General features: G+C 40.9%; 1 protein-coding gene across 1 annotated transcript in view; it reads left to right on the forward strand.

The window, feature by feature from the left end:
* Positions 1–24305, forward strand: part of SLIT2 (slit guidance ligand 2) — a 320705-nt gene that overhangs the window by 291020 nt on the left and 5380 nt on the right. The window contains exons 33-38 of the mRNA XM_038751941.1: positions 5428–5521; positions 8354–8491; positions 8593–8833; positions 10928–11058; positions 21021–21175; positions 23019–23307. Coding sequence (XP_038607869.1) covers positions 5428–5521; positions 8354–8491; positions 8593–8833; positions 10928–11058; positions 21021–21175; positions 23019–23307 — 1048 coding nt within the window. The remainder of the gene's footprint in view (positions 1–5427; positions 5522–8353; positions 8492–8592; positions 8834–10927; positions 11059–21020; positions 21176–23018; positions 23308–24305) is intronic.

The following is a 24305-nucleotide window of genomic DNA, read 5'->3' on the forward strand; positions in this document are numbered from 1 at the left end:
GTACTTCCCAAGTGCTTAGTACAGTGCTCTGCACACAGTAAGCGCTCAATAAATATGAATGAATGAATGAATGAAGACTTGCTCAAGGTCACACAGCCTACAAGTGGTGAAGCCAGGATTAGAACCCATAAGCTTCTGACTCCCATGCCGATGCTTCTGCTGCTTCTCTTTAATAATAATAATAATAATAATAATAATAATAATAATAATGACATTTATTAAGCACTTACTATGTGCAAAGCACTTTACTCTTTGTCAAGCACTGGAGTAAATCCTGGGGTAGATAGAGGGTAATTTAGGTCACACACAGTCCCTGCCCCACATAAGGCTCACAGTCTAAGTAGCGGGGAGAACAGGCATTGAATCCCCATTTCACAGATGAAAAAACAGGCATAGAGAAGTTAAGTGATTTGCCCAAGGCCACACAATAGGCAGAGCGAGGATTAGAATCCAGGTCCTATGACTCCCAGTCCTGTGCTCTTTCCATTAGGCCACACTGTGAATTTGAAGGAAAAGACTCCAAGCTGTTTTAGTGATTTTTGTTTTAACCAGGGAAGAAATATTTTTAGATTTGCTTTGAGTGGAATGAATGGGGGATTTGCAGCAGTGATTTTTTTGTGCAGGTCAATGGATCAATTAAACTGAAAGCCAGCCCAATTTGTTTTGTTCTTAGATTGTGCCACCAGCAATAAATCCCAGTTAGCCCCAGAAATCAGCCTAATTTACACTGTGGCCGGGGGGGGGGGGGGGGGGGGGGGGGGGGGCGGCGGTGTCTCAGAACACAAAGATGATTTTTCAAAATGAAGAGGTTAGGTTTCTTTTTTGTTGAGGATCTGTGAAAACTCCCCTTTAGAGAGAATTGTCAAGTAGTGATGGGAACCAATACTGGGGGAAATGGTACCAAAATAGAAGCATGGCTAAATCTCACCTAAAGTCTTGAAATAAACCTTATATCAAGAGTTAGAGCTGACATGACAGTTATGGCAATGAAAGGCAATCTTCATGCTTAAACCCTACATAGGAGAAGGGGAAACCTTACAATAATTGTGGTATTTGTTAAGCACTTACTAAATGCTAAGCATTGTACTAAGTACTAGGGTAGATGCAAGATAACTAAACCCCACGTGGGGTTCACTTTCTAAGTAGGAAGGAGAACAGGTATTGAATCTTCATTTTGCAGGTGAGGGAACTGAGACACAGAGAAAGCAGGGATTAGAACCCAGGTCCTGTGACTCCCAAGCCATTAGATGACCCTGCTTGAGAAGCAGCGTGGCTCAGCAGCAAGAGCATGGGTTTGGGAGTCAGAGGTCATGGGTTCTAATCCTGGCTCCGCCACCTCTGCTGTTTGACCTTGGGCAAGTCACTTAACTTCTCTGAGCCTGTTACCTCGTCTGTAAAATGGGGATGAAGACTGTGAGCCCCACGTGGGACAACCTGATTACCTTGTATTCCCCCCGGCACATAGAACTGTGTTTCGCACATAGTAAGCGCTTAATAAATGCCATCATTATATTATTATTATTATTATTATTCCTGCTCAAATAACAGATAAGGGTTGTATAATAGACAGTATAGGGAAAGTTCTGTGTGGAAGCTAGTTGGAATGATTTAATTTTAACCTTCCTTTTGACTTGGTTTGGAAATGAATAATCTATGGCTTGAACATTTTCTCTGCTGAAAGCTCAGCTCTCTAGAGTGAATTTGCTAATTTTGATGATGTAAATAGTTTGCTCTGGAAACACAAATTCACTCTTTAGGGGAAAAAAGAAGGGAAATGGTTTAGATGCACATTTTCTTTCATTCATGGTGCTTTTAGTTGATCATCCATCCACCCTTTTCAAGCCTCTTTAGCTAACAAGGCCCAGAATTGATGCTTGAAAACATTTCAAGTGCTTATGCTCTTAAAATGATTTCCTCTTTGATGTTAGTTCTAAACTTCTCCCTAATGTTACTTTAGTTTAGCCTGCAACTGAACCACTTCAGGCTGAAAAATTGTCAGCTTGTAGAAGCGAAGGAGCCAGCACTTGAGCCAACAGGAAAGAAGACTTAGTAGGTTATAGGAAGTGGTGATTCAGAGGGGAAACAGTCAATATCTTTGAGTTTCTAATAGAAAGCCTTAGAGAAAAATATAGGAAGAAGTTTGAACTTAACAAAAACCCTTAAACATGAATACATTTTTTTTCATGAGGAGTAGTAATTCTAACTCACGTTAAATTAACCAATTCATATTTCAGAAACCTTAAAAGGAGTAGAAACCTTGAAAAAAGAAAAAGCATGTCAAGCATGGGGTGAAATTTAAGAGGGGACAAATTCAATATTTAGGGCTTATACCTGACCTGTATTTAGAAGAACAACACAAACACATCTAAAATCCATAGTGGACCATAGGCAAGCAATTTAGTGCTGTTGATTTGTTTGAAAAAACAAAAAAAATACAAACCACCGAACATTATGCCATAGTATATTTCAAGCAAGGGGCAGAGATTACTCCAGTCCTTACATCCATTTGGCAGTGTTCAATCCCTAATCAGGGTTTCTTAACCTGTTGCATCCCCACCTATTTAGGTGATGTTATAACTGGAGGGAACCCAGGGAAAACTATAAAAAGCAGTCATAAAAGTTCTTCCTAATCTTGCTGGCAAGGAAAGGGACTGGGTTAATTTAAGAAAATAGAAGACTAGAGCATGCCTAATAGTTGTATTCAAGTCCATTTAGAGGCTTTTCACAGGTTGTGGAGCCAGTAGGGGAGGCAGACAGAAAGATATTTACAAATAGAGTAATCAGGATTAATAATTGGTTATATATACATACAAGTGCTGAAGAAAGGCATAAATACATCAGTACTTAACATGTAATACATATGTAAATAGTTCCTCTAGACTGAAAGCCCCTTGTGGGCGGGGAGCATGTCTACCAACTCTATTAAATTGCACTCTCCCAAGTGCTTAGTATAATGTTCTGCCCAGAATAAGATCTCAATAAGTATGATTGATTGATGTACATGCTAATGGTGGTTGACGGATTGATGCAACTTGGTATGTGGAGAGCTAATCTGGAAATCTTGTTGGAAGAGGTGGGATTTTAAGCAATCTTTTAGAATGATTGGGAGAGTCATGGTCTGTCACATTAAAGGTTGAGATGGGGGAGTTCGAGGTTGAAGTAATTGTATGAATGAGAAGATGGAGAAGGAAGAATCGAGAACAGCAGGTCCAGTCAATCAGTAGTATTTATTGAACACTTACTATGTGTAACAGCACCATCCTAAACATTTGGGAGAGTTGGTAAAAATGTAATCCCTGCTTATAAGGATCTTACACGCTATCATGGGAGACAAGCACTTAATACAGTGCTCTGCACACAGTAAGCACTCAATAAATACGACTGAATGAATGAATGACAAGTATTAAAATAGATTAAGGATAGGGAAAGTAGTAGAGGATAAGAATATTTACATAAACATTGTGGGTGTGGGAATGTGCAACAGTTTTCTTAAGGGGTGCACATCCAAATTCATAGTTGATACAAATGGGAGAGCAGACAGGAAAAATGAAGGACATGGTCTGGGAAGGCTTCTTGGAGGAGGTGTGATTTTTAGAAGAGTTTTGAAGGTGAGGAGAATGGTGGACTGTTGGATATGAAGGGGGAGGGAGTGTCAGGCCCAAGGGAGAATATGGACAAGAAGAAGGTTGGGGAGAATAGATGAGATCAAGATATGGAGAGTAGTTGGCATCAGAGGAATGCAGTGTACGGGTTGGGTAAAAGATTTGGTAAAAGATGCAAGGTTAGGAAGGAGAAAGCTGATTGAGCCGAGTGCCTTTAAATCCAATGGTAAGGCATTTCTATTTGATTGGGAAATAGATGGACCACCATTGGAGGTTTCTGAGGAGTGGGGAAATATGAACTGAATGGTTTTTCAGAAAAATTGTCTGGGTAACAGAGTGAAGTATGGACTGGAAATGTGAGAGAAAGGTTGCAGGGAGGTCAGGGAGGAGGCTGATGCAGTAGTCAAGGTGGGGAATGATGAGTACTTGGATCAGCCAGGGAGCAGTTTGGGTGGGGTTATAGCTACAAGGTCATTTTGAGTTAGAGTGAACTCAGAGTAGCTGGTAAAGTGAGGTGATTTGTAGTTGAAAGCGAGTTCTAATTTATTTACATTATAATGTATAATATATTTTGAGATACACGGTGTGAGCTGGAGAAGAGCTGGTAAAGAGAGTAGAGTTATAAAATGGGAGTATTTGGTAGAAAGTCATAAAGCCAATGAGGAGTTTTTACTTGAAGCAGAAGGAAATGGGAAGCCATTGGAGGACTCTAGGGAGCCTTTTGTACAGGTAACCACCCCAAAATAAGCTCCACCATATTAAAATGAGACATGTTGGCCCTCCTAAAAAGGTGCTAATGTTACTTCAGGTGAAATGTTTTAAAAAGGTCAATGGGACGTAGAGTTTGTTGTCCTAACAACTTAATCTCTTCATATGAGTTGGCTTGCATTCACGAAACACAGGTGTTCAAAATGAAATTACTGAAAGTGGTGGGTAAAATTAACGTGATTTTTTCCCTAAGAGCTCCTTCCAGTAAAACCCAATAAGTTGGGTAATGTTTGGATTGATAACCACTGGAAATTAACCAGAATGAAAAGAGATGTCAGTGAACAGAGCAGGAAAAGGCCTATTTTCTTTTGCTAATGAATAACAAATTTCATCCAACTATTTTGGGAAGGGAAGACTGCCTGTAATGAGCTTACAGTCTAGAGAGGAAGAAAGATATTAATATAAATAAATGAAGGAACAGCTACTTTGGGAATCTTTGTGATGGATGCAAAACCCGGTATTAATGGAGGCAGCGTGGCTGTCTGTGAACATTAAAATCTACTTAAGTAATCAGATTCAGTTCTAAGCCTCCTTTCCCCTTCAACTCTCCTTCTCTCCTCACAGCTCTTCACCGTCAGTCTGGCCTGGGGGTTTCCCCATTTCTGGACCAGATCAAGGTTTAGAGCTGATCCATGGGGGTGGTGTGTATCTACCCCCAGACTAACACCTGCTGCAGTCTGGGAGCTCTCATTCCAAGCTGCAGGCAGCATGCATAATTACACTTTTAGAAAAATTCACTGCAAAACACCTTTGGTGGTGGCTTTAAAGAAATGAATATCCCTAAGTGCTATGAAGAATGAGGTTGTTCTTATCAACTCCAAAAGAGAATTGAACAACCGTGAGCAACTTTCTTCCCTGAAAAAAAGCCATCGAGGGTAGGGTGAAAGGTCCATTTTCCTTTCCTAATGAATAACAAATTTCATCCAAGTATTGTGAGAAGAACTCATTTCATCTAATTTTAAATCCCAGTAGTTATTTTATTGCTAGAGGGAAGCTGTTTGCTTTCACTGCTTAGAGATTTTCTCCTCTAACTAACAATATTTTGCTGTTGTTGCAGGTGAGTTGTGTGAGGAGAAACTGGATTTTTGTGCCCAGGATTTGAACCCCTGCCAGCATGATTCCAAATGCATCCTGACTCCCAAGGGATACAAGTAAGTGTGAATCCTGTTCATAGTTCACTGAGATGGTCTTACAAACCTTTAGAGTCTCAGTGTCTTCTGTGGGCTGGTTTCTACTCATTAGCTAAAAATAAATGGAATTTCCTAACTATTATCTCTAGCATTCTTATCTAATTATTGTGTCATGGAGGGCACCGGATTGAGGTAATATACTCTCTCATTTTGATGGGAAAACAATAAATGGAAAGTTTCATGACCATATTTATGGCATCCTCTCTCCCTACTGAGGCTGCAGAGGGCATTCATGTTGGAATAATTATGTTAAAATGGGATTATTGCCATGCCCTGTGCATTGTAATTACAAGATGGGTTATTAGTAAGACTCATTGGAAATCATTAGAAAATAAGAAGTTCATCTCCAGAAAGAGTAATCCGTAATTAAATGATTCCCTTATTACCATTAATTAGCAGGCACATTAAAAAGCGGTCTTTAGTAGGCTGTAGATTAGCAGATTTGGGAGACTTTCTGTTTTCACCAGTAACGCATGCGCACCTGTGTTATTACAGTAGTTCATTTTGCCGGAAGCAGACTCAGCCAAAGTTCTTGTTGTTACTTGAATAGTTTCAATGGTATTTCTACAACACCCTATTTAGATAGTACAAAGTCACACATGCATTTATAATCAAGATCAAGAGCTTCTCTGTCCCAAGGGCTTTGCCAGGTTGTATGACTTGAAATTCATTTTCTTATTAAGAAATCAGTAAGACTAATTTTTTACTCTTGCATTATTGCCGTTTATATAAATCTTCTATATTGCAGTTTGAAATTTGAAACTTGAATACAGGTATTTCAAACCCAGATCAAACATTGTCAGCCCTTTAGTTTCTTTAATAGTGAACTTTATATTCTTTGTCCCTTTCAGTTACCCACCTTTTCTGAAAAGGGAGTTTAAAAAATAGGACAAGTTTTATTGATGTTCTAGGAGTATGCTATTTAAATTTTTATTCAGGGTTTCTGGAACAGATTTAGTTGGAAAAAGATTGGTAGAAATTTCTGTCCTCCCAGTGTAATGCAAGTCATAATGGTCTTAGAAAATTATTTGTCTAAAAAAGAATGCAAAAATCAGCATGCAGACAGCCATTAGTGGCAATATGAATTTCAAATCTTTTCCTTTGATTTCTTTTCAGATAAACAATTAGGAGTATTTCCTTAACTTAATCCGTGGAGCTTCAGCTGCAGTTTCCATTAACGTTAACTGAAGCTCTGTAGCTTACACCTTGCCCATCAAGTAGAGTGTATAGAATACCTCTTTGTGTTTATTCAACTTCAGACTCACTGCTTGCTTTTGTTGTCTTTTGGTGGGGAAAACAAACAAAAAAACCCTTGCCTAGCACAATCACTCTTGGCCAGATACCTTAATTGTTCGTACCTGGTTAGACCCTGCTCTCTAAAACTTAAAACCAATTGTATTACCCTCCATAAGTTTAAGAGTTCATTTTTGTGCATTTTGGTTTTGTCTATTGACAATCCAAAGGCGTCTGTGACTCCTGATTTTAGATCTCGTATCATTCATCCTGATCAAAAAATCAGAGCCCAGGGAGGGGTGTTTTATACGCCAGCAACCCCCACTCCTTCAAGATTCTGCCTGGGAGTCAGAAGAACCTGGGTTCCAATCCAGAATGCCACTTGTCTGCTGTGTGACCTTGGACAAGCTACTTAACTTCTCTGTGCCTCAGTTACCTCATCTGTAAAATGGGGATGAAGACTGTGGACTGTGTCTAACCTGATAATCTTGTATCCTCTCCAGCACTTAGTACAGTGCCTGACATTAAGTAAGCATTTCTAGACTGTGAGCCTGTTGTTGGGTAGGGACCATCTCTATATGTTGCCGACTTGTACTTCCCAAGCACTTAGTACAGTGCTCTGCAGACAGTAAGCGCTCAATAAATACAATTCAATGAATGAATGAATTTCACAAATACCATAAAAATGACACATAAACCAAAAAAAAAAAAAAAACAAACACCTTCTGGAAATTTGTGGTAGAAGTCAGCCGGGCTTGTCATGTCGCTAAGGAATCTCAGCTGCTCTCATGAACAGTAGTGAGGCTGTCGGATTGCTCCTGCTAGTTCTAATCCCACTCTGCTTTCACCCTGCCCCCAAATTCTCTGCTCCTTCCCTAGCCAGAGACTTTGGGGATTGGGGGCAAGACTGGAATTCCCCTAAGGATTCTGTAAGACTCATGAGTGTTGTAAGCTCTTCCATGGCTGGAGCCAGATCTTCCACTTTGGTTGGATGTTCTGGAGCCTAGTAAAGTGCTCCGTACAGAGCGCAAAAAGCCCAGGCAGGGATGACAGCTATGGATGGATAGATGGATGGCATAGGACCCCCGATGCCATCGAGTCAAAACAGCCCCAAACTCTTCAAACTCTAAATCTTAGATCAGCTGTGCCAATTAGTCCAGGGTGCTTGTGCTAACATGAATCTACCCTCCACAAACTTTCCCCATCCCAGGATGGCTGCAGTGGAAACCTAGGCTAGATGATTGTCCCTCACCATCCTCTCTGCAGTGGTTAGTTGGGAGAGACTGGGCCTTCTCAAACTTTCTGTGGCTAGAATTATTTTTATTCCCTTTCAACCAATCAGTGGTATTTATTGAGTGCCTTCTATGTGCAGAGCACCATCCTAAGCACTGGGGGAGTACAATTCAACAGAGTTAGCAGATGTGGTTGACCAGCCAGGTGACTGCAAATCAGTGATTTGAAGTTGCTAAACCTTCAATTTTTAAATGTGATGAGGCCGGTAAGATTGTCTGCTTTAGTTAGGCTAGCGTCAAATAATTGACTCGATGGTTGTTTGGCCAGATGCGATTGCACTCCTGGATATGTAGGGGAACACTGCGATATTGACTACGATGACTGTCAAGACAACAAGTGTAAAAATCGAGCTCATTGCACCGATGCAGTGAATGGCTACACATGCATCTGCCCCGAAGGCTACAGGTGAGCGGAGAATTGAAAACACATTTATATTGGAGTCGCCTTTTCTCGTTGATTCCAGATGGGGCTCTCACCAAGATGTTTTCTCCTCTGTTTCTGTCTAGTGGGTTATTTTGTGAGTTTTCACCCCCCATGGTTCTTCCTCGCACTAGCCCTTGCGATAACTATGATTGTCAGAATGGAGCTCAGTGCATCACCAAAGTCAACGAGCCAATCTGTCAGTGTCTGCCTGGCTACCAGGGAGACAAGTGCGAGAAGTTGGTCAGCGTCAACTTCGTGAACAAAGAATCCTACCTCCAGATTCTTTCCACGAAACTCCGACCTCAAACGAACATCACTCTACAGGTAAGCAGTAAGTTCAAGTGAAAGGGAAATTATTTTCCTTAAGCCAGTAGCTCATAGAGAGCTTTGTGGATCACTTTAGTTCGTGTTTTTATTGTTAGTAGTAGTAATAAAAATAATGACTGATTGCCTACTGTGTGCCAAGCACTGTGCTGATCACTGGGGCAGTATAGGATAATCAGATAACAGTCCTTGTTTCACATGGGTTTTACAGTTTAAGTTGTGTCAAGTACTAGGATGGAGACAGGGTCATCAGAGCAAACCCAGCCTTGTCCTACATGGGGTTCACAAATCTAAGAAAAGTCAAATTGCAGTTCAAGAGTCTCTGATTAGCTGCAACTGAAAAGCGGTAACTAGCAGCAGGTACACCAAAACTTCAGCACACGAAGCTGCAGCCCACATCCTTTCCAAAGGCTGATGTTTTTGAAACTAAGTGGAGAGTACGGTTTCTGGAGTTTGTGACCCCACTGATCAGATGGCAAAAGAAAACTGAAATTGGATTCGCCTCTGTGGGCGAATTCAGGAAACATTGTTTTATCATCCATTAAACCTCTAGTTAATATGTAGAATTTGCTGGAAATATGAAAAGGGATTTTTAAGAAAGCTCAAGGTATTCTAGTCGTAGACTAACCTTGGAATACTGATGCTTGGCTTTCCTCTTTGCTGCCCACCACCCAAGGGGAGTAACCTCTAAGATTAATTAATAATAATTAATTAATAATAAAGGCATTTGTTAGGGCTAGTGCAAAGCACTGTTGAGAGGAGTAGGATGTTGAAAGGATATATAAAGCTGCCTTTTGTGCCTTAATAATAATGATGGTATTTGTTAAGCACTTACTATGTGCCAAGCACTGGGGTAGATGCAATGTGATCGGGTTGTCCCACGTGGGGCTCACAGTCTTAATCCCCATTTTACAAATGAGGTAACTGAGGTCCAGAGAAATGATTTGCCCAAGGTCACATAGCAGACAAGTGGTGGAGCCGGAATTAGAACCCACATCCTCTGACTCCCAAGCCTGTGCTCTTTCCAAAAAGAAAGGATGTCCCCAACTATTTGGGTCTCCATCTCTTCCAAATCATCGTCCATGATCTCCATTTATTCATTCACTTGTATTTTTTGAGCGCTTACTGTGTGCAAAGCAGGGCTTCCCTTCAAATCCCTACTGAGAGCTCACCTCCACCAGGAGGCCTTCCCAGACTGAGCCCCCTCCTTCCTCTCCCCCTCCTCTCCCTCTCCATCCCCCCTGCCTTACCTCCTTCCCCTCCCCACAGCACCTGTATATATGTATATATGTTTGTATGTATTTATTACTCTATTTTACTTGTACATATTTATTCTATTTATTTTGCTTTGTTTTGTTGTCTGTTTCCCCCTTCTAGACTGTGAGCCCACTGTTGGGTAGGGACCATCTCTATATGTTGCCAACTTGTACTTCCCAAGCGCTTAGTACAGTGCTCTGCACACAGTAAGTGCTCAATAAATACGATTGAATGAATGAATGAATGAATGCTTGGGAAAATACAGTATAATAATAGACACATTCCCTGCCTATAATGAGATTACACCTGTGGAAAGCTTTCTGTCTGTGTAGATCAGCAGAGGAAACTGCCAGGGAGGTGACAGGAGCAATGCAGACCTAAGACCCTCTGAGAGCTTTCCTGGCCATCCACAAGGGTCCTTTCCCTTACCAAGTGTCCTTTTCCCCTCTACCCACAGAGAGAAAAGAGCTCAATAAAACCTATAATGTTTCAAAGTTCACTGTGCCAAGCTAAATAAAATGCTTAATGAAACAAGAAAATTACTCTGACTGCAGATGTACCCATTTAGGAGAGAAAAGATAAATGAAAGTATTTTGCCCTGAAATTTATGAACACTTTGACTTTTTATGCTTAGTTGGCTTTTTCAACCATTTTTCAGCTATAAACTAGTTGGTCCTCTCATGGATTAATTGTGGCATGTTTTATTCTTTTTCATTGCCCAGAGGAGAATTGATGGTATGAGCGGGAAAAAAAAACTGAACTTTCCCATATATTGGAATGAACTCTTGTGTTGTTTTGTCACTTTTCCATATAATTTAGTGCTTACTTTTTCATTAGATCGCCACAGACGAGGACAGTGGAATTCTGCTGTATAAAGGTGACAAAGATCATATAGCAATGGAGCTGTATCGTGGGCGAGTGCGGGTCAGCTATGACACAGGATCTTACCCGGCTTCTGCCATTTACAGGTGACCGTCCATCAGTGACTAGTAGAGACAAAGCTGTTAAATGAAAGATGTAATGTCTGCAGCCCCCACCCCTCCCTCTGGAAAGGGGAGAGCTATTGAATAAACAGTTGCCTCTGTTATTTTGGAATGAGGGCTGCTATCAAAACTATTTAAATTTTTTTCTTATGATAAAAGCTGCAAACGTGGTGGGATTAGTAGAATTGAAGAGGAATGAAGTGGGGTTTATCGTAGCCTAAGAAGAGGGTTCAGATAAATGAACTCTGATCATAATTTGAGTGCTTTAAAGAGCTTGGTTGTCTTTGCCAAGCTGCTTTATTTCTGAGCCTGTTCCCAGTTAGGAAAATAGAATTACTTTCTACCATGACAGACAAAACGTGGGAGTAATATTTCCATTCCTATCAGTGGCCCGAAAAGAGGAGAACTACTCTTTTGTAGTTGAATCAACTTAATGCTTCCAATCCACAGCAATACCGTTCTCATTCCCCCAAGGGTGACTATTAAATGGTGTCCTACCAGCCTCAAAGAGTCCATACCCTTTCAGAAGCCGAGACATCAGTTTTTTAGCCTTTTGGGGATAGGCCAAATAGAAATTCAGATGATATGGCCTTATAAATCAAAGTGCATATTCAGTTGAGAGGATGAGAAGTGTAGCTTCTCATCTAAAAAGAAGCAGATGTTTTAGGAGAGTTAATGAGAGCTAGTGATTGTCATTTAATAGTATCTATTGTGTGTCTACTATGTGTAGAGCTTGTTGCCATATGTGGTACATTTTGGTAAAATTTTAGAATAGAGACTATTTGTACTTGAATTATTTTGTATTACTCTGTGCAGAACCCTGAGTTAGGCACTTGAGAGAGTACCGTTTAAGCAGAAGAAACAGTTCCTGCCTTCAAGGAATTTACAGATGAAACTGCAGAGACAAGAACACATAATTATTCAGTCAGTAAGTGGTATTTATTGAGCACTTAGTGTAGGCAGAGCATTTAACTAAGCACTTGGGAGATTTCAATAGACTAGGCAAACATAATCCCTGCTTTCAGAAAATTTGCAATCTTGCTGACACACATTGTATTCCTACAATGGGAGCAGGAGGAAAAACATGAATGCAAAAACAAACAGAAAAGAAGAAATAAGCCAATGTACTTATAAGTCCTAAGGATGGCGAATAGGATGACAGGAATAGAGATGGTTGGGATTAGTAGGATTTGGGGAAAAAAAATTTGAAGCCAAGTTAATTCCCCTTTAATTTAGGTTTTCTTTTTTGTGTTAGATAAAAATGATCAAGTATTGCTTTGTGTCTCCCAATAGAATGATTGATTTACACGTCAGAGTCTTCCTTTGAGAGCCAGGCCATCCTGGATGGAAGCTTCTGTTTTTGAGTTCATGGCAAGCCAAGTGATAGAAAAATAAAACAAATACAGCCATCTCTGCTATAACACAGTAATTGTGTTTGTGGAGAACCCCACTCTATATAGTTATTGATTCTGATGGAATTAATGGGTTACAGGGTAGGTGGTTTGAAAATACCACCTTGACAGATCTTTTTCAATTCAAATTCCATTGTTATTATAACCGACACTAGCAGATTGCCTTACACCTCACTGCTCATTGCTTTTTGCAAAAACACAAAGTTCTATGCAGTTGGTGCAGAGGCTGTGAAGCACAGAGGCATCCTACCACAACTGACACGATGCTCACACTACCCACAACAATTTCTGCCCACCAAATGTACTGCATCAACTTGCAGATCATGCTCTACCCAGGACAGACTTGAGAATGGTCCCTAATTCTCCCCTTTTGTCATATTTAAATCTTGCAACGTATGTTAAGAGAAGCAGCAAGGCAGAGTGATCAGACCCAGGCTTGGGAGTCAGAAGAACCTGGGCTTTAATTCTGGCTCTGCCACTTGCCTGCTGTGTGACCTTGGGCAAGTTATTTCACATCCCTGTTCCTGTCACCTCATATGTAAAACGAGGATTAAGACTGTGAGCCCTGTGTGGGACAGCGACTGTGTCCAACCTGATTATCTAGTATGTAGCCCAGCACTTAGCCCAGTGCCTGGCTCATAGTAAGTGCTTAACAAATACCACAATTATTATTATTATTATTATAAATAACAAATTTAAAATGCATCCAATGTTCTTCTGTTTTAAGACTGATAAATGTAAAGCATAGTAAAGTAAAATAAGAATCTTAACTGAAATAAATCCCTTTCAAGTAAAGGCTTCCTACGAAGGTGCCAGGAATTGGCTTTCCTGAGATTTTCCAAATAGTCATCTCGATTTTCATTTCTGTTAGCATCTCACCCGTTTTTCATCGTATGATGACTTTCTCCTTAAAGATACTTGGAGCCCTTTGTGGAATAGAGACATTTTGCTAAGGGGAATGAAATTTGGGACTGAGGTTAATATTTGTTTGCTACATTTGATAACATACATTTCTAGAGAAGCCGTGTGGCTCAGTGGAAAGAGCCCGGGCATTGGAGTCAGAGGTCATGGGTTCAAATTCCAGCTCCGCCAACTGTCAGCTGTGTAACTTTGGGCAAGTCACTTAACTTCTCTGTGCCTCAGTTGCCTCATCTCTAAAATGGGAATTAAAACTGTGAGCCCCTCCCGGGACAACCTGATCACCTTGTAACCTAACCTCCCCAGCACTTAGAACAGTGCTTTGCCCATAGTAAGTGCTTAACAAATATTATTATTATTATTATTATTATTATTATTATTATTATTATTACTGCCAGAATTAGATGGATACATTAGACAATCAACCCTATACACACAGTGGGACTTCAATTTATTATCAGTATTGGTTCCTTATCCACAATATGAACTATTATGAAAGCTAAGGAGAAAATTGGAAGGGTCAGAGAAACACGGCATCCCCAGTAGATTTTTTTCTTTTCAAACTGCATTGATAATCTTTACATTCTCTCAGTGCCTGAGCTTTCCTGGACATAAACTGGACTCCTTCAAAGCTGCAGTCATTCTTTCAAGTCATTGAGATGTTCACCATTCATTCATTCTGTCGTACTTATTGAGCACTTACTGTGTGCAGAGCACTGTACTAAGCACTTGGAAAGTACATTTCGGCAACAGATAGAGACAATCGCTACCCAACAGTGGGCTCACAGTTCCATTTTTGTATGACATCCAGTCTCCTATACCAACCTCTAAGTGATTTCCTCAGAGCTCGTGCTCAACTTAGCACCAACAGATCAGATATAACCCTTATTTAGGGAAAGCCTGACTCACCCATTCCTTGTACAGGACATTTCTTCCAATACCACAGTTCTTGGTAACCAAACAGGCTTGCTTTGGTCAGACCAATTTTCCCTAGTTCCAAAACAGCTTTCTAACCAGTACGCATAGTGAAAACATGTGTTGTGGCATACCTAAGCTGTCTTAGTGACCATAAATAATAATTGCCCCTCCTAGAAGGGATTAATCAACCAGAGAGTAGCCAAGGCATTGGGAGAATATGTTCTATGTTGTGCCTAAAGTCATTTTGATACATAATTTAAAGCACCGGAGTCTCATGTGAGCTGGTTAATAATAATGAATATTTAGTTTTGATAAATAGAGGTTTAATAAATATTCAGCTTCACGTATATAAAGCTGAAAATTAACTGGAGACCACCGGTGAAGGACTTCATGGATAGTAAAAATGGAATTTAAGTAGAGATGACTGCCCGGTGGGATTGCCCCTATTGGAGCTGATGATTGCTCCAGATAGCCAGTTGTGTGTCTTTCAAAGGCAACATGACAGCCCATCTCCATGGTCCTTGGGTGTGCTGGAGAATTGACATTCCAAAGGCTAGTTGCACTCTGCCAGCCAAAATCTAGGTAGCAAGTGGTTCATACCCTTTTGTTAAACTCACTCCTTGTGTCTCAGTGAGCCAGGATTTTCTCTTCAGGACCTAAGCCTTTGGAAAATACCCATGGAAGCTCTTCTAGCTCCATCTTCCCGCCCCTTCCATACCTTCTCAGTCCTCACGGGAAAAAGAAATGGGTGCTGAAGAACCTTCCTCTCATGTGAAGATGCCCTGATGCCGTGTCCCTTCTCTGGATATCAGTCAGTAGTATTTGAGTTCTTACTGTGTGCGGAGCACTGCACTAAGCACATGGAAGAGTGCAATACAACTGAGTTGGAAGATACGTTCCCGGCCATACATAATGATAAAAACAATAGGCCTTTCATCTTGATTGTTATAAGCTTTATAGCACATTCACATAAATAACCACCTAATTTGTCCTTGAACCATTCTGGTGAAACTGACAGGGAGAAGGACAGAAGTGCGTGTCATCTCCTTTTACAGGTCGGGGACAAAGACATCTAGATATTTTGTGACTTGCCCTTCTTTTCTACTACAATAGGCTGTCCAGTATCTTTAAATTCACATAGAACCAAGCTTATTGAAATGTTTGTTTCCTTGAGCTGTGATTAGACTTTGGGGTTATGGTTAAAACTTGAATATAAAATGGCATCATCGTTAATATGTCCTGGCATCAGAGTTCTGGGGGAAGAAGGCCAGAGACATTTAAAACCATTAGGCACTTTTTAAACTCGATTTTTAAAAACTTTTCCTCTCATAACCAACCCACAAGGCAAAGCTTAGTAGTTACTTTGCTTTCATGCATCCATTAAGTGGCTAAAAATGCCAGAAAATGAAATCTCAAGCAATAGACGGGTGCAGTAAACCCAGATTACATAATAATGGGTATAAATGCAATTTATGTCCAGGATCTAAAGACTCAACTTTAAGAGGTTTATTTTGAGGTTCTTGTGAGTCATCGAACATATGATTCCTAGGAGACTTGTAAAAGGAAGTTTGTCAATTCCTGTCGTGACCTGAAAGGACTGCAATGACTTGCACTTGGCATGTTTGAACAAAAGAGAGGGTCTACTGGCTGATCCCCCCAAGAGCAAGCTTTATTTAGAACTAGCACAAATGCTATTAGAATACACACCTTGTAGATAATGCACAGACACCTGCCTGACTTTGCACCCTGCTTCTCAAGATTTAATTTCCAGACTATTAATTTCCAGACTTCCACAAAGCTGTGGGTGGTTCACATGTACTGTCACACTATCTACAGCCTTGGGAAAAGTGAAAAACTTGCTGGGTGATGGTCCAAATTTTTCAGAAACTCCCATGTTCTTTCTCAGATTTTCAGATTTTGGTTTTCGTGAAAGTCCAGTTTTCCAAAAGCGGGGACCAGATAAATAACATTTATCTCCAAGCTCTGGAACAGTCATGATGGGGCTTAAATACACTATTCCCTTCGTTTCTTAGAGGGATAGGTCTTCAGAGGTTTTGAAGAGTGACTTTAACAACTCTGTAGACATTCTTGGACTTGTTTGGGGGCAGAAAAGAGAATTGACAAACCCAAATACTCAGTGAGCTAGCTTCTCTCTAAGGGCCAAATCACTATCAGGCCAACTCCGGCTGGGCAGAGGAAGGGGTGACTTTGCTGAGCTCTTTTCTTGATTCAGTGCCGGAAGCACAGAATTAGGGTACTCCTAGTCCTTATTCCTGTTTATAAGGAAAGGCCTTGAACAGCAACACCCATTGGCTCAAATTAATAATAATAATGATGATAATAATGGTATTTGTTAAGCATTTACTATGTGCCAATCACTGTTCTAAGCACTGCAGTGGGTACAAGCAAATTGGGTCGGACACATTCCCTGTCCCACCTGGGGCTCACAGTCTCTATCCCCATTTTACAGGTAACTGAGGTCCAGAGAAATGAAGTGACTTGTCCAAGGTCACCCAGCAGACAAGTGGCAGAGCCAGGATTAGGCCCACGCTCTATCCACTACGCATGCTGCTTCTCAATTGATAATGATAATGCAGCTCAGATGGTTTTGCTCTAGAGGAAAAAAATCATACCCAGATATTTATATTAAGGTGGCACAGAGGACAAGAGGTGGAGCGAGCATTAGAACCCAAGTCGCGTGACTTCCAAGCGCATGCCCTTTCCTCTAGACCATGCATCTTCCCACTGCAATGTCACATCTCGATTCTAGTAGTGAACTGTTGATGACACGGTGAAGTGTCCGGTCCTAAAATACATGAAACTACATCTCATTGGTTTTCCATAACAGTGGCCACAGTGAGTCAGCCAGTCAATCCTATTTTTAGATTGAGCTCTTATTGTGCAGAGCACTGTACTAAGACCTTGAGAGAGTACAATCTAACCGACACATTCCCTGCACACAATGAGCTGACACTCAGCTTTCTTGCCTTTTTTTCCCCTTCAAGAGGGTAATGATGGTATTTGAACTTTATTGCATTGCTTCTACACCCTGTGTTGAGAAAAGGCCTTCAGATACCTAGGCAGTCCCTCCTTTCCTTGGTGGTAAATCTTGGCAGTTTGGTGTTGAAAAATGGGGCTTTATCATTCTGCTCAGCTATGGGGAGAAGAAACATCTAGAAAGATTCAGTGGGACCCAACTGGAAATAGGGCAGCAAAGCAATGGATTCTAGGAGAAAACAGCAGCAGACTTTATCCAGCTGACATGCAGCAGGAAAAAACCGAGTTACTTATTTTGAGTCAGGGCTTCAGTCAATCAATTGTATTTATTGAGCACTTACTGTGTGCAGAGCACTGTACTAAGCGCTTGGGAAGTACAAGTTGGCAACATATAGAGACGGTCCCTACCCAACGGTGGGCTCACAGTCTAGAAGACTTCAAGCACCTTATAAACTGATAGAACTGTAAAACTGGCAGATCTTCAAAGGAAAACTACCTAGGGAAATATCTGTAAGTCCTACATTTTTGTTTCCTTTTTAACCAAGACTGTACAGATATTTAACACCATGTATAATGCTATTTTCAGAATACGAAGAATAAACACACACACATACACTCATACGTACATGTTTACCTTGTGTTTGGTACCCACCGAAACAGTTCTACTAGCTCTAGGAATAAATTACATATTAAAACTAATTAGTGTTACTCTATTTTAGAAATCAGTATTTTAGGCTAAAAATGGCCAACATTTAGGTTCTTCAGATGCTGTTATATTACTCCAGTTTCTTTTTAAGAATTTCAACCGATGCAATGATTTGATTGATAGATTGTCACAAAAAGCCAACAATTTCCAGCTATTTCTAATGAGCCCAATTTTTTATACTAAAGTTTCTCCCTCCCTAATTTATTTCCTGGAATTAGGGTACTTTAAGAGGGATATTAATTATTTCTAGTCATTAGGGGCTCAGTTAATGCATTTGAATAGATATGTTCAACATGGGCAGCAGAGCAATAAATAGTCCCCTCGTGGCCAGAGAGTATTAACACTCCTCCCAAAGTGCTCAGTTTATTACAGGAGAGTAACTTTAGACCCAACGAGAATTGGACTCAATAATTGATGCATTGGTGTCCCCAAAAGTTTCAGAAGTAATAATAAAAATAATTGTGGTATTTGTTTGTGCCAGGCACTGTTCTAAGCACTGAGGTAGATACAAGATAATCTGGTTGGACAAAGTCCTTTCCCACGTGGGGCTCCCAGTCTTAAGCAAGTACAATTAACAACAATTAACAATTGTTAATTAATACCTTAATACCTGTTTCACAGAAGATGGAACAGAGGCACAGAGAAGGACACAGCAGATAAGTGACAGGTCCTTCTGACTCCCAAGCACATGCTGTATCCACTGGGCAGTGCCGCTTCTCATCGAAGACACTAAATCTTTTCCATCTGTCCTGAATACAATCCTCCCTTCAAAAAAAGAACATAGCCACCACCACAATTCTGCTCGTATCATTTAGTATAGATTACTCTGTGTGTAGATATATTCTTTTAGATTGATAATTATAAAGTTAATTATAGGCTAATGATTTTTTATTCTAATTTTTAAAAAGCTATTAATAAAATTCAAAGCTAATGCCCAGTGAAGCCCTTGAGTTGATGGTCTTTCTCAAAATGCAGCATGAAAGAACTCATGGTGATGTTATTCGATAATATCTCCATTATCGGGAAGTGTCTTAGACACAGGGGGATCTTGGTTAACCCAAGTCTGGCTGGTTCTTGGAGCTTTATTTAATTGCAACTAATCCACGCTGTTTCGAGATCACACACTGTGCCCTAGAAGGAAACTGTCAAATATGATTTACCCCAAAGAAGAGCTGAGAGGTGAAGACCAACCTGAAATATAAACATCATTTCTCTTTCATACGTCAAATTTCCAGAGTTTGTAGCTGTTTTTTTTTTTTTTTTAGCTGTGGCTAGTACAATGGATGGTGCTTTAAAGAGTTTATGTAAGGACAGGTTTGAGGGAATATGGTAGGGATAGGCATTTAATATGGGTCCTCAGTTTCCCTTTTCAAGATCAGTGGTTACATGTTGCATTGTTATGCTTCTTTTTCTGAGACTTTTTCAAGTACTATTCCATGGGATAAGGTATTTACTAATCCCAAAGTATTTGCAAATGGTTTCTTTACCCCAAAAGTCTATGATCTTGGGGCCAAGTATGTGGAGCACAAAATAGCACTAAGTTGAAAAGAAATAGTGGACTATGTTTCCAGGCTTTAATTATATTTTACTCCTTAGCTCAATCTGTCCAAAACTCACCATCTCCTCTTCCCTCCCAAATTCACTCTTCTGCTTAACTTTCTCGTCACCACAGATAACACCACTGTTCTTTCTGTATCTGAAATCCATAATTTTTGTATTATCTTCAACTCTGTGCTCTTTTAACGTTTAGATTCAGTCTATCACCAAGTCCGGTGTACCATTCTTCCACATTTCCCAGGTCCCCTACAGCAAGAGCACAGCTTGCAAGTCAAAGGACATGGGTTCTAATGCTGGCTCGGCTATTTGTCTTCCATATGACCTTGGGCAAGCCACTTAACTTTTCTGTGCCTCAGTTACCTCATCTATAAAATGGGGATTAAGACTGTGAGCAACCTGATTACCTTTTATCCACTTCAGTGCTTTAGAGCAGTGCTTGGCAAATAATACGCACCTAACAAATACCATTATTATTATTATTATTATCATTGTCTGCTGTGTGACCTTGGGCAAGTCACTTAACTTTTCTGTGCCTATGACCACTTTCAGAAACTATCATTAGAAAAATTGTAGAAAAGCCTGAATGCCTATTTAAAAAAAAATAAAGGAATTCCAGGCATGTGTTCCAAAATCTTGACAAGGAGGTAGCCATATAAATTCAAATACATGTTAAAAGTGGATTTTTCAGAATGTATATGTTTTTTTTTTCATCTTGGTTCATTTCCATGTGTCGAGTCATGCCGGAATCCTACTAAATTGCGAACAAAAGTGAAGGAACAACTTTCCCTTTAAAGGATGTGGAAATTAGAAGCTTCTATAAAGTTAATAAACCCAGTCTTCCAATTTGCCAGAAACCTCCTAAAGACAGGGGTGAGGTTTGTATTGGCAAAGGCGTGGTGAAGGTGCACAAAACTTTGCCTGGGACCACACTTTTGACTACGAAATCCACTAGTGCTGAAGTCACCAAAATGTGAAAAAAAAGTCCATTCAATCAGAGTTGGGGCTTAAAAAAAGTTTGACCATATAAAAATGACCTCACGTTTTGATCATCCCTTTCCATTCATTAATCCCTGGGGAATTGTCAACTCTTTTAAATGTTTACTATGTCGTAGTTCCTAATTTCTTCCTGACTGGGAAAAATCTAGCTTAATCAGTAATAAATCGTCCCTATTTCCAGTGTTCTGCAACAGTAAAACTAATTGACTGATTAGGACAAAGCTTCTGTGTGATTGCTTAGGTCTCTGCAGAATGTATGTTGTACTAACAACCGCTCTTTAATTTCAATAAGATATAAGATATGCTATTAACTGGACGATCTTTTTATAGGTATGGAGGGCCTTTAGATATTTGCGGCAATTTTTTTTTTCCTGTAAGAAGATTACCAGAGGAATTTCAATTGTCTTTCCAATTCTAAAGTGAATGTCTTTTCTGTGTTGTAGCGTGGAGACAATAAATGATGGAAATTTTCACCTAGTGGAACTGCTTGCTGCCGATCAGATCCTCTCACTCTCTGTTGATGGTGGAAACCCCAAAACCATTTCCAACTTGTCAAAGCAATCCACCTTGAATTTCGACTCCCCATTTTATGTAGGAGGTAAGAAATCAAGCAAGTGTTTTCTGGTACCCATTCCACTCAGTGGTCCTTAATACAATAATTAGCAGATTCATCCTAAAATTCAACATACCCAAGGAATTGGATAATTCCTGATAAATATTAACAAAGGGCAATTCAGATAGGTTTTTCCTAATTTTAAATAAGCCTGACCGGAGGGAGAATTTTTCCCTGTGATCTATGGAAAATTTAACTTTGTTCCAAGAGCAGAAGAATCATGAGGAGGGAGTAGTTACCTGTTTCCCAGAATAGCCGTTTTCCTGAATAAGAATATAGTGCATATCATTTATCTTATAATATTCCTTTCAATTTCATTCTGTAAACTACCTTGCATAATTGGCTTTTATGGGACTATAGATGTCTTATCTTATCCTGGATTTACATCCATGTTTTCCAAACTGTAAAGCACTTAAGCCCATTATATTTCTCAGAACTTTCAAATGAATGCAAAGCAGCCCCATTTCTAGGGCTCCCTGTCAACATGTCGACTAGCCTGACATAAAACAGTAATACATTGGGAAGTTTTGGGCAAGCTATGGCTTAGGTCATTTGTGACTCTTTTTACATCAAAAAGCAGCCCCCAAAGAGTACCACTTTGCTCTCTCTGACAGTCAGTGGACGTCTCCTAGTAGTAGTGGTAGTAGTATGTAATAATTATGGTATTTTGTAAGTGCCAGGCACTGAACTAAGCACTGGGGTGGAGACAGGAAAATCAGGTTGGACACAGCCCCTGTCCCATATGGGGCTCACAGCCTTGATTCCCATTTTACATATGAGGTAAGGTAACTGAGGCATAGAGAAGTGAAGTGACTTGCCTAAAGTTACACAACAGACTAGTGGCAGAGTCAGGATTAGAACCCATGAACTCCTGATTCCCCTGCCCATGCTCTGTCCACTATGCCACGCTGCCTGAGTGTCCACTTGGTGCAAGGCACTATGCTGGGTTCTTAGGAAGCACAGCATAAAGACGAGACATTCCCTGCCCGCAGGAAATTTACACTCTAATGGGGCTCCTACCATAGATATCTCCAGACCTAGTTTGTTGCCTGTCACCTGGAGTGAGCTGTCACACACTTTGATGAAAGGCTTATGATGAGATGTTAGCAAGAAAAACACCATCAGCTCTGGCAGTGGTGGCTGACTGCGATGGGGAAGTATAAATTCCATTCCCATGACCACCCGGTTGTCTTCCTGCCAAGTTTATGCTCTTGACTCTAATAATAATTACAGTATTTGTTAAGCCCTTACTACGTACCAGTCACTGTACTAAGCACTGGGTACAAGCAGTTAGGTTGGACACAGTCCTACATGGGGCTCACAGTCTCCCCATTTTGCAGATGAGGTAACCAAGGCCCAGAGAAGTGAAGTAACTTGCCCAAGTTCTCACAGCAGACAAGCGGCAGAGCTGGGATTAGAACTCATGACCTGACTCTCAGGCCTGTGCTCTAACCACTATGCCATGCTGCTTCCCCTAAGCAGGGGGAGATCTGAAGCCAGTTGAAACAGATGTGGGTAAGTTGTTGCTGTTACTAGCAACACAACTACTGATATCAAAATCGCCCTCAATTAGTAACTGAAAAGGCATGGAACGAAGCACCAGCTTGGTTAGTTTCAGTCATCAGAGCTAGGGCAGCAGCAGCTGTTTGGAGTGGGCCTTCCCGCCTGGCAGAGGAACTCTCACTGCCGCACCCCAGTCCCCAGACAAGCCCTGCCGAAGCTCTCTCATCTGTCAAGCTTCATTCAGCTCGGTTCCCCTTTGAGCAAAGCTCCAAAGTGTGCAGCCTCTCAAGGGCACGTGCGCCCCGTTGTTGTGCTCACTTCCTAGGGATGCCCGTGAAAAACACAGCCGCCGCCCTGCGCCAGTCCCCCAGCCACAATGGGACCAGCTTCCACGGGTGTATCCGTAACCTGTACATCAACAGCGAACTGCAGGACTTCCAGAAAGTCGCCATGCAGACCGGCATTCTCCCCGGCTGCGAGCCGTGCCACAAGAAGGTTTGTGTGCACGGAACCTGCCACGCCACCAGCCAGTCGGGCTTTACCTGTGACTGTGAAGAAGGGTGGATGGGGTCCCTTTGCGACCAGCAGACCAACGACCCCTGTCTTGGAAATAAGTATGTCATGTCTCTGACGGACTTTTTTTAAATGCCATGCTAATTCATTTGCTGTTCTTCTTCTTTTGTTCTAATTCTCAGACTAGGGTAGCATCTATCGATTGCTATCTTCTTCCCGGAAACCTTTCATGTATTTGGAGATCCTTGGCCATATCTCTTCCAGCCTAGGTGATTCTCTCTCTCTCTCTCTCTCTCTCTCTCTCTCTCTCACACACACACACACACACACACACACACACACACACACTCTCTCACACACACTCTCTCTCCTTCTCCCTTTCTCTCTCTCTTTCTCTCTCTCTGTTTCTCTCTCCCTCCTACACTTTCAAAGGTGATGCTTACAGAGGGAAAGATCCTCTCTCCATGTGGCAAGGACTGGCCACGATTGATCTCGGTTTGAGTTTGGGGAGCAATGTTTAGATCCCCTTTTCTATTCTCTCTTCCACTCAGGGTGAGCAGAAGCCCTCTAAATAGGCTTCTCAAAGATTCAGGGTACCTTTGAGAATTGTTGCTGCCACCACATCAGCAATTGAATGACCACACTCCTGAGCTTCCTAGTTACATTAGGCATGGGGTTGGGGGGTTAGGTCTCATTTTAGTTATTTTTGTTGCTCTTCGAGCTTTTGCTACAACCGTATCAATTTTTAAATAGTGCCTCATCCATTTCCTCTGGCCAGCCCAGGAGCAGGCCTGGTCTTGCTTTGCCACCCAAATCTCCATGGGCTAGTGAGCATGGAAATCTTCCTTGAAGAGTGAAACTAGTCCAGAATGAAAGTTCCCATAAGAAATTTCCGGTGGTTTTACATGGGGCAATTGTCCTTTTCTCCTTTTGGCTTTAAAAATCTACAGCAAAGAATGATGAAAGTCATGATATCTCACCATGGAACCTCCGTCAGATATTTTTTTTCCTTTATCCCCAAATCCTAGTAGGCAATGGGTTTTTTTGTTTGTTTGCTTTTGTCTTTGCTTTATTTGTCCTGGCAAGAACATGACTTTGG

This window comes from Tachyglossus aculeatus, chromosome 10, assembly GCF_015852505.1.
Source record: "Tachyglossus aculeatus isolate mTacAcu1 chromosome 10, mTacAcu1.pri, whole genome shotgun sequence".
NCBI lineage: Eukaryota > Metazoa > Chordata > Mammalia > Monotremata > Tachyglossidae > Tachyglossus > Tachyglossus aculeatus.